The sequence below is a fragment of the Bemisia tabaci genome, chromosome 7, assembly GCF_918797505.1.
Source record: "Bemisia tabaci chromosome 7, PGI_BMITA_v3".
Classification (NCBI taxonomy): Eukaryota; Metazoa; Arthropoda; class Insecta; order Hemiptera; family Aleyrodidae; genus Bemisia; species Bemisia tabaci.
The window spans coordinates 20,757,191-20,768,877 of record NC_092799.1 but is presented as its reverse complement, the minus strand read 5'-3'; the positions used below and the strand labels follow the sequence as shown (position 1 = coordinate 20,768,877).

The following is an 11,687-nucleotide window of genomic DNA, read 5'->3' as shown; positions in this document are numbered from 1 at the left end:
AACCTCAGAGTTTCCAATATTGTATTCATACCTGCATGATGTGGAAATTCGAATATTGCTAAATCCTCTCATTATTTTTCAATGAAGAAAGAGGTTAGCAAAGCAAACCCTTCCAATTATGGACATGGAAAGACTGACAATGATATTTACGTAGGTACATACAGACTAACTTTATATCGTTACAAAAATGAGACCGCTTAATAGGGAACCTTCAGGTTGTTTTGGTAAATAGTCGTATTGTTCTTTGGTTAAAACTAGATCGCACACAAATGTATGCAAATCCTACCATTTTGGCATTGGAAAACTATTTCAAAGATATTCTTTGTAAAAAATGTCTGCTAACCTGTGGAAGATCCTCAGTTGTTTTTTTTTTTTTCAATTAATTTTTTTTACTGAACGTTTCGACCTTCCAAACAAATAGTTATGTACAAGAGAGACACAAAATTAACAATTTATATTCTTATACTTAAAATTTTATACAATTGATCTAATCAAATATGTACAAACGGAATCTTTGGTATCAAATAACAATATATCTAATCATGGTTTATGAATAATTAATAATACGGCGGTGGGGAAGTAATATCTACACAAAAATCCTAACAGTAGGATAAATGTAGTCAAATATGAAAGTAAGAATAAAGAAGTTATCATAAAATACAACCCGCCTCAGAAAATCGAAGTGGCACTCCCAGATTCGAACAACTCACCATCTGAACACACAACTATAATGTGAACAGTTCTTTTAGAGTCATTTGGATTTTTTTTTTCGCGTCTATGTGAGAATGTACATTTGAACAATATTTAAGAATATAAAAGGTGAATGGATTTGAATGTCTCGTGCCAAAATAAAAATCTAATCTCTAATAAAAGAAAAGCAAACTTTTTTCCTTCGCGCTTTTTTGTTGCGTTCCGTACAGACTTCACTGCATCAAAAGAGCGATTCATTCAGGCAAGTAACATGTAAGTTGTAACCGCAAAAGTTTCCTCGTTGCGATAAAATTTTGTCAGACGTCACAACCAAAAGAATTGTATTATTGTGAAAAAAATTTCTGTTTGTTAAGGCCAAAGTTTTCATCGACGCAAGACGGTGTTACAAAATGTCTACCTAAATCCATTATTTTCTTGAAAAGGAAAAAGCCAACTTTATAGCTTATTGTATATTCTGCTCGCGGAGAGGAAAAACCAGAGAGTTTAAAAAAACTACGTTGACAACTTTTTCAAAGAAAAAATAAAATAAGACAGGGAGTCTAGGACATCGCAAATGGAGATACGAGGTTTTGCACTTTGGCCATCGTGATATCAGTCCAACAAAGTTACCATAGAACTGGTTGGAATTTTTCAACTACAAAGTTTACCCTTTGTTCTCTCTATTACAAGGAAAAATGTAACAAAAAAAAAACATGAAAAGAACATTCTTGAAAGAAATTGCACATCCCTGTGAAAAGTTTTATTTTTCACGTAACCGTACAAAATTGGAATAGAGGTACGTTCTTTCGTCTGGAAAACGACTTCATTTGGAGCACACTTTGTAATTAGGAACAAAAATTTCCACCTCAATCGGAAAAAAATATTATGTGCATAGGGAGACTAATGGTACATTCGTTGTTTCTAAACTGAGCCATAAATTGTGGTTCCTAATTACAAAATGAAGTCCAGTTCTACCGCTTCCTGTCATTTTATGTGCAATGTGGAAGAGGTTAGCTTATTGGGGAAACAAAGGTTGACCTTCCAATGTCTGGGACAACATTCCAAACTCCAAATTTCTTCTCTGATAACTTTGCTTTCCAGTCTAAGGACGAATCGTGTGTTATTGAAATTACATAGGGTGTCCCAAAAGTAAGTGGACTGATGCTGTCATTTCAAAACGAGACAGGTTCGACATGTGTTCTTGTCCTTATTTCAAAGATCAAGTCTTCTTCTATTGATTGAAACCAAGATCTTTGTATTCAAACAAAAATTGACGGCGGAGCTATGGCGCAGTTTTTGCGAGGGGTGTTTGCGTGCCGCCTGCGGGTTTTCTACGGTTCATATTTATCCTTCATATTTACACTGCAAAAAAAGAAACTACGGCCGTAGAAGCCGTACTTACGGGCTATACAGACATACCGTTCGTGTTCCGGGCTCAGAGGCCGAAAGTTCCGCGAGTAGCATCCGGAGCAATCGAAGCTACGTCTCCAGCACCCAGAACTATCGGCCTCTGAGCCCGGAACGGACGGTATGTCAATAGAGCCCGTGGCTTTTTTTTCAGTGTATCATCAGTCCACTTACTTTTGGGACACCCTATGTATTTGCACACTGAAAAAAAAAAACTCCGGCCGTGGGAGCCGCAATTACGGGCTATATAGACATACCGTCCGTTCCGGGCTCAGAGGCCGAAAATTCCGGCTGCTGGAGCCGTATCTTCGGCCTCTGAACCCGGAGCAATCGAAGCTACGCCTCCAGCAGCCGGAATTTTTGGGCTTTGAGCCCGGAACGGACGGTAAGTCTATAGAGCCCGTGACTTTTTTTTTAGTGTATCATCAGTCCACTTACTTTTGGGACATCCTACCTATGTATTTGCAGAAAATCCGGAAAACTGAAATAATCGAGCTCGGTGAGATGAACAGTGTTCGAAACTCACCTCTGAGTTTTAGGAGCCATGTGGCGCATCAAGCCCGATTTTTAGGCGCCATTACAGATTTTTAAGGGGTCAAATTGACTTTTTGCCCATATATTACGGCGCATTTAGTGAAAAGTTAGACGGAAGATGTTTTCGTAACAGAACTAGTAAAAAGCTGTAACCTGGGGAAGACAAAATCACTAAGAATGAAATCGTGAAGAATAGAAAAAGCAATTAAGCTTTCACTTCTAGTGCTGAAAATTCTGAGTTATTTCAATTCAAATATAGATTTGTTTTTCTTTCTTTACGTGACTTCCTGTGAAAATCCAGATTTTTAGGGGGCAATTTTTAGGGGCCATGTTGGCGCAGAGCTTTCATTTTTTAGGCGTCATGACCGATTTTTTAGGCGCATTTGGCGCGTTGGCGCCTATGAGTTTCGAACACTAGAGATGAATTTCTCAGTGTGTGAGGGTTTCCGGGAGCGGGGCTGTCCAGGTTTGAGGCAGGAGCTACGGAGAGGGCCGGAGTTCGGTGTGTTGCGTCTCCTTGTGACGCCTTAAGTCTACCTTCCTCTGGAATGCTCTGCCGCAGAGATCGCATGCGAACGGCTTGAATCCCGTGTGTTTCCGGCTATGCGTGATTAAGTTCGATGATTGACTGAACGCCTTCCCGCACACCTGACATTTGTGAGGTTTCTCCCCTGCAACAAGCCAAATTAACACATCTTTGAAATCTTCGCTTGAAATGTCCAACATGTAGCGAGGTCGTAAATAACGTAGTTACTCGAGGACTTATTCGATAAGAGGGATCACGAGGTTTTAGTGAATGGAGATGTTGCATGTGTGAGGAATTTGCGATTTGACTGTTGATTCTTATGAAAAGTTCGCGAAAAACACGATGGTGCCACTGATTTTCTTGGAAATCAACTCCCAAGCTAAAAAAAAGCTCTCAAGTTCACACCAAAATGGAGGGGACATCCCACGCTATCCTGAGAGTCCACCTCTACATCAAGACAAACTCTCCATGCAAAGATAGGGAGCAAATGCATTAGCAGGGTTGCCGTGTTTTCAGTTTTGGAGTCCCCAAATAAAGTGGCAGCCTGTCAATGTATTTGCTCCCTATCTTTGCATAGAGAGTTTGTCTTGGTGTAGAGGTGGACTCTCAGGATAGCGTGGGATATCCCCTCCATTTTGGCCTCAACTCGAGAGCTTTTTTTGAGCTTGGGAGTTAATTTCAGAGAAAACCAGTGGCACCATCGTGTTTCTCGCAATCTTTTACATAAGAATCATTAGTCAAATCGCAAATTCCTCACACGCATGCAACATCTCCATTTGTCGCTAGTGGCGAGGGGTGAATGATCGATTGTCCATATTTCTTTATTTGAAGCTATGGTATAGAATCGATTATTAGGGCGTTCGTTGCGAGCGCCTTATCAATTGATACTTTTCCATAGGTTTAAATAACAAATCAATCGATATATCACAGAGCACGCCACGCCACTGTTTGTCGCATCCTACACGCCTTTTTACCGAGGACAAAATGAGTAGCTATTTGCATTATTTTATTACTCCTTCCCCTCACCTGTCAAATTTCCTCCACTCCATCATCATTTTAATTCGTAAAAAAAACGCCCAAGGTGACAGGCGCAGCGCGGAGCTGGTGGGAACCGGAGAATCACTCTTTTAATCAGTGGCGAGGCGTACATGATCGATTATCGATTTTTTCCCATTTGAGTCTATGGTAAAGAATCGATTACTAAGGTATACCCTGTATATCGATCCTTTCCCATGGGTTTAAATGGCAAATAAATCGATACATCGCAAAGCACACCACACCGCAGCTTTTAATCAGACAATTGAACTTAGGAGCGCGACGATGAACTGACATGAAATTGATATTTTAATTGGCTCGAAGCCTTGAGCTACTTAGACGGGGAACAAAGGAGAGAGGAGCAGAAGGAAAACATCTCAAACTTGCAAACTAATTGATCGATCAAGAGATGCTTATAAAGATTGAACGGAGAAAACCGCGCGTTGCTCCGTCGTCATGGCAACCGGAAGGCGGTTCCGTATCCGTCCAATCACAGTTTATACCCTCCAATCTCATTTTAAAAACTCTTCCCGCCGCCGCGCCGCGTCAGACCGAGGACGGGCCGCTCTCTTAAAAAAGGGAGAGAGAGAGGAAAAAAGGAGGGGGGTCGATAATTTATTGTTCCCGAAGTCAATAAAGTTGGCATACATTATTCACGCGAGAAAAACCGCGGTGCTTACGAAAACATAAAGCACTGAGGAGGTGGTGCCCTGGCTTCGCCGGGCGGAGGAGGGGCCGAACAGGCAGTGGAGATTGGAATCCTTGCCGATGCAATAAAGATGTGGCATTGTGGGTGTCTAGTTTATCTCCTCCATTTTTCTCTCGGTTTCCCTTTTTTTTTATTCCTCTTCCTCTCCTCTTTATTGATTGGTTTGTTTACGGTGCCCCCTGTGACTTTGTTTATTCATTCGGCTTTAGTTTCCGTTCTGTGGCCTGTTTTGTCCTCGATGAAGCTGGTACTCCATGAGGAGGAATAATGAAAAAAGGGGGACGATTTTCACTTAAAAAGTTAACTTGAACCTAAACCTAACTGAAATATCAATTTTCAACTGGTCAATTCCTGTATTAGTGTTTAAATTCACAAAAGCAGGAAGTAAGCAAAATAAGATATTTTTTTATGAGGAGATGAACTATTATTTTGAACTTTTATATATCAATATCTGAATTATTTTTATACTTGTTCGGTACTCACAACAGAATTAGTCAGTCTGCTCAACCGCACTGTTCGGTCCGCGGAACCGAACTAAAACAAATTCTTACATATGGCAGGTCGGTAGATATATCGCAAAGCATGCCACGCCACGCCACTGATCTCAGTCGCAGATCGGTTTAACACATTTTCTTTGTAGAGGGGACTCGATGAAAAATAATCTTCTTTCATGTGTTCATTTATTCATTTTTATAGCACAGGCATGGAAGACTAGTCTCTTCATTTCCAACCCCATTTACTTCTCGAAATCCTAACATACAGAAATGCGCGTTAAGCGCAGCGCTCGAATACATTCCTCAGCATAAGTGATTACCTTGAATTACAACTATTCAAACACACCTGTCATGGGGTTGCATACCCCCGGCTCCCCGGAGGGGGCCCGTGTTACCCGTGAAAAACCACTACGAATTCACATGCAACCCTTGTTTCGTAAGAAAAAGTGAACAATTTACCCTAAAAATTTCGCAAAAGGTGAATAAATTTTCAGAAACACGCTGGGGCACTATAGAATTCTTCTTAAATTTTCAAAGAAGTATACTTTTTGGAAAATGCCTATCTATTTTCAAGATTTTCAGTACAGAGGGATATTTTTAGTAACTGCGTTTCATTTACTTCCGTCGTCAGATGCTAAGAGTCTCCAGTCTGGGCATCCTCGACTTCAATGGCTCATGGCTCAACTTCCTTGCCATAGACAAACAAAGGGGGAGTCAAGGGGGGCCTGGCCCTCATAGAACTGAAAATAGTATCATATGCCCCCCCCCAAAAAAAAAATAAAAATTTTCGAGATGTTTTGAATGCAACAATTCGCAAGTATTTTGTGCTGAATGTATTAAAAAAAAAAAAAAAAAAAAAAAAAAAAAAAAAAAAAAAAAAAAAAAAAAAAAAAACATAATTATTCCGCAGAAATTGATGGAAAAATTTTTTATGGAAGGTTCAAAATGCGTTCAATTAGTCGTATAAATTCTAAAATTTCTCGAGGGATGCCCCTCGGGCCCCCCCCCTCCGTGCTTGGGGCCCGGACCTTGAAACTGGTACCAGGGCCCGAGATGGGATGTGGCGGGCCTGGTTTGAAGGGATTTTCATTATACCGTAGATAAAGCAACCAATTTTTTATTCCAGCGGATACCCTCCCAGCGATTTCAAAAGGCTAGGAAGGCGTCAAGGAAAAATGAAACATTTAACATCGTTGCTCATGATGAAATTAAGTTAAAACAACTAATGTATAAACCAAACACTCCATAATATTTTCCAAGATCGATTCACCACATAAAATGGAGGCATTAAAGCATTTTTGAGAGAAGTTTAATTATTGACTGCGGACTCAACATTTAAATTCTTCTCAACATCGCAGTTTTCTGAAGCTATGAGCGCTCTTTCATTGAGCTACACTGGAAAAAAAACACATCGGATCTAGAGTCTAGACTCTTGAAAACATTGGCAAAAAAAAAGACTCTTGATTCAATTAGATTTAAGCTTAAATCAAAAGGAAATCCGCTCAAATTAAGAGGCTTGGTTCTTCATTAAAGCTTAAATCTGCTTGAATCAAGAGTCCTTTTTCTTGTCAATTTTTTCAAGAGTCTGGACTCTAGATCCAATGTGTTTTTTTTTTTCAGGGTACGGTGTAAATACTCAAAATTTAAATGAGGGAATGGAGATCAGAGCTGATAAAATATTCTTGTGTTTCAAGGGTTCAAGAGTTTAGAGGAATACGAGTGTGAAATCGTTCAAGTCAGACGGTTAAACGGTTCCTGAGGGACCTGTAACTGCGCACATTTGAGAAGGGAAGGGCGAGTCAAAAAGAACCGCTGCCATTCGACTAGGAATTTCAGCCTCAGATTATAGCAACATAAGCCGCGACGAGAAAAAGAAGTTCAGCCCTTTAAAACAAAAACTTACGCTTAATTGTATTAGCATGTAATATTTTCATTGTAGATATGTTTTAATAAGTATGAACATGTTTAACAAATAATTTGTTCAACCGTTTTCTCTTACTCGCAACCTTGATGAAATATATTCTGTTAAAAATTCTGCTTAGATTTTGAACAAACTGAACTAATCGACACGCCAAATGGACCGAGTTTATCAGAAAGGAACCAACCCATATTTTTGAAAAAAATTGAGTTAATAATGTTTTTGAGTTTCACCTACCGTATATTTTCACCTGCCAAAAATTGAAAGTCTAGAAACAAAACAATTGTTTTGAAACGAGGGGTTAAAGTTTATTTCTTACATTGAGCCTTATGCAGGAATATAAATTCAAACCTCTTTTTCTCAGTTTCAACTTAATGTGGGTTGGTTCTTTCTGATGAACTCGGTCCAAATGATAAGCCCATCCGATCACCTTCTTAGTTCTAATAGATGCATTAGTAAAGTTGTTGGAATGCAATCTGTCAACGAGAACGCTCAATAGTATAATTAATCTTCATCGGGTTTTAGAATATACATGGGAGAAGCTTTTCATTGCTGTCATCAAAATAATATCCATTCCCACTCTCTGGGCTTAAAATAAGGAATCTTTTCGAATTAGGTTACTTTCAAAACAGGTTACTTTTCCAAAATTAATTCTCATGTATACTATTTAAAAACAATTCAGTTGATTTTCTAAAGAAGAAAAGAATTCAAGGATCGTAGCCTATCTACGCATCGATCTCTCACCTGATGAGTTGGAAGGCTCATTGGTGAACATTTCTGAAAAGTAACGATTCCTGATTTTAATGTGCATTAACATAAGTTTGATATTATATGGAGGGCATTTGAAAATTTCAAACTTGTATGCGTCTCAAAATCCGATGGAAATTAACTTTTTTACACCGCACAGCGTTGAGCCCACGTTGTGGCTTTTAACGAAAGCGTCCTATGCGCCTCCTCGCTGACATACTATGTCAGTAATGTCATCCATGAAGTGGGATGCGTAAAATGACTGAACAATTAATGGTCCATAAAGTATAGGTATTGACATTCCATGTGGTTATTTTTACCTCTTTTTCATCACTTAATCGCACAGTACATGTCAAATATCACATATTTAGCCGTGAATTCGATTATTGTCGAGAATTTCACCTCACAATCGGTCACGCAGTGTTAGCCTCTACGTAGATGAAAAAAAAAACGAGAAGCCTGAATTTACAAGCGCGTTTTCCCAACAAACTCTGCTCTGCGTCTCCGCCAACGAGGCCCATATTTACTCACGGACGACACACAGACGGGACATCGGACGCGATGTCCGCTCCGGAAGAGTGTGTGTTAAACACTCGGTAGACTCGAAATTCAACGGGGGAAGAAAAGTGCAGAGCTTTTCGGATTTCGCGGGCGATCGAAGCTCGGGTTTAATTAAGGGTTGAATTAGGTCTAAATTCCGCGGATACGAAAATAATAACAAGACCCGCGGAATACGAATGTTTACTTTTCTGCAGTAGCGGGAGTGTCGCCGGCTTATTTGGTTACCGCGACGTTCGCGGCAGAGCGCGGAGGAACAGTTGGTGCCGCGAACCAGTGTGTGCTCAACGCGGCTAAGAAAAATATTATTGCAAGGTTCGTCGAGAGCTCAACCCGGTAAATCTACCAGCAGTCTCTATTTTCCTTGCTTTTTCAAGTACCCGCAAAGAAAACGGATTGCCGCAGCCGCAACCCGTTCTCCCTCCGTCCCCAACCCCCAACCCCCATCCCCCATCCCCCATCCCCCATCCCCCACAATTCCGTCTTTTCCAGTCTGTTCCGTTCGCGCTCTCTGTCTCTCTCCCTCTCTCTATCCCTCTCCCTCTTTCCATCCCTCTCTCTCTACGACATGGCGCCTTTGCTGCGGAGCTTCTATCCTCGCTTTTCTCCATTTCCATTTCACCCGCTTGCCCGACTGAACCAACTGAACGAGGATAATCTCGCCCTCCCTCCCCATCCCCAATGCCCCCCCTCAGAGCCACCCCTAAACTCGGGCGTCCTCCCCTGCACTCAATCCAGCGGAAAGCGGAATTCATTTTCGAGTGCGGTCCCCGTAATGAAATTAGTTCGAAATTCTATCGAGGTTTAAAAAATAAGGGAAGGTGGAGCTCCCCATCGATGAAATTACTCGGACGGGGTGAACCCGGACCCAATTTTTCCGTCGCTGAAATCTCGAGATGCTTTCCGGGGCGCGTTTGCTTGTATCTTGGCTGGGCTCGGATTATTGGAGCGATATCGAATTGGCTTGATCGAGAGATTGCACTGCCAGGATAGAGATTTATCAATCAAGATTGATCATTATTGATAACGAATCAAAAATCGCAAGGGTTGATTGAATTCAGCTCGCGTGATTGTAACCTCGTATTTATCAAATTCTCTCAGCAAAAAAAAAAAACTTGGTATCGAAGTATATTAGAGTCAGGATAATGTGGAAACCAACAAAGTATAACTCTAACATTGAGAAAACTTTGAGGGAACAAAATCAAATTTACTCCTAAAAATATTTTACATATTAACATTGAGAAACAAAAACTATACCTATCAATGGGCAGATATAAGAGATTGTTGCCATGCTTCAGCTTCCTCACTTATTTTTCATCCTGTGCCTCTTGTAGGATTTTATTTTATTTTATCATTTTTTCTTCTTTTTTGCTTTTTTTTGGGGGGGGGGGGGGCTGTGAAATAGTTGAACGCCACTAAAAAGAAGCCTATCCCCAAAGAAAACTCATATAAGATAGACTTGCTGCGAGTAAATACGTCGAATAAAGGTCGGCGGAAAGATCAACCAAAATTTTGCCTATATTTTGCTAGGTATGCAACACGGGCTCCTCAGTGTCAGATTAGTGGTATTCTATCGCCTGCGTCAAATGAAGCTAAACTTAAATTCACGCCTTCAGTTTGCGAGTTGTACAAGACAGGCTCCTAGGTTTCGGAATGATATGCACCTCCCGGTGCTGTATGGAGGTGTTCTAAGTGCAAGAGAGGGATCCTGAATGAAAGAAGTTCAATGGAATTCTCAAGGAAATTGGGCTTGATGTGCCCTCTGTAGCTAGGTTAGGTATTGGAAAATTATTAAGAGAAAAAATTGAAGCTTTTCAGAGCGGCTGAAGGTGCATTTTAAAGTTTTACTTTGTACTTCCACCCAAATTATGACAAAAATTTGTATCATTCGTGTTTGAAGCTCAGGTTATTCAAAGCTAGAAAGAACCAACGGACTCATCTTAAAGGTTCGGTTACACGATCAAATTGAGTCATCAAACTGAAGCTTTGATTGGCGGAAAAAGACCTGAGGTGAGGATGCGAACAATGAGGGGCCCAATTTGATGGCTCAATTTGATCGTGTAACTGAACCATAACGTTTTAGCGGCTCTGGTGCTTGCACTAGAGCTGCTATTCCGGACGGTCCCAGCTGGGGAGTATCATTGGACCATGTTACATTGGAGAGACCGCGCGTTGGTTGATGGGAATCGGCGCCATTTTCTGTTGTTTAGGGGGGACTGATTTTATTTTAATTGATATCTTTTTCCTGTGAGCGAATGCTATGTTGTGTAGTGTATTTTTGGAATCATGGTAATACTGTCAATAATTCAAAACGGGTCTGTGCTTTAATCTCGCACTGGAAAAAATGTACTTTACGTTTAAAATTTGAAAATTCAAATCTATAAGTTTTCGCGCTTTTTTCGAAGAATGCCGTGGTTGGAGCTTCCTAGTCATACTACTCGACATCAGCTGATAGCAAACAAAGGTTACCAAGGAAACCGTAAACGCGTAACAACTACCGTCGCCAGAGCCGCTTTCCGACGCGAATGCGTTGGAGCTTCCTGCTTGTTGTGTTTTGATACTAAAAGAAACAATGTGTAAATGAATAAAATAAAATGGAACTATATACGCAGGTTTTGCGTGGCTCACAGTTCTTTTGTACATTTAATTTATTTTCTTTATAGTTAGTATAAAACCTTTCTTCTAGGGATTATATGGACGTATTTATACTAAAAAGAACTATATCCATTGTGACATGAGCCCTGTCACGCATGTATTCTTATGGATCTCACGGCTCGTGGAAGAATGGATGTAGTTCCTTTTGGTTTGAATCCGTCCGTGTTTTTTGTCAACAGTTAAAAAATCATAGATATCCATTAGATACACTGGAAAAAAAGCACATTGAATCTAGAGTCCAGACTCTTAAAAACATCGACAAGAAAAAATACTCTTGATTCATTCGGATTTTTGCGTTAATCAAGAGCCAAGTCTCTTAATTTGAGCGGATTTCCGTTTGATTTTAGCATTTCCGATTTCAGGGCATAACGATGCCAAAAAATAAACAATCGTGAAGAATATCCGTCCATATAC

General features: G+C 40.3%; 1 protein-coding gene across 1 annotated transcript in view; it reads right to left on the bottom strand.

The window, feature by feature from the left end:
• Window positions 1-360: 360 nt before the first annotated feature.
• The window catches only part of sens-2 (zinc finger transcription factor senseless-2), a 73,290-nt gene continuing 61,963 nt past the window's right edge, over window positions 361-11,687 (bottom strand). Inside the window, exon 7 of the mRNA XM_019040278.2 lies at window positions 361-3,302. Within this exon, the coding sequence (XP_018895823.1) occupies window positions 3,112-3,302 (191 nt within the window). The 3' untranslated portion in view covers window positions 361-3,111. The remainder of the gene's footprint in view (window positions 3,303-11,687) is intronic.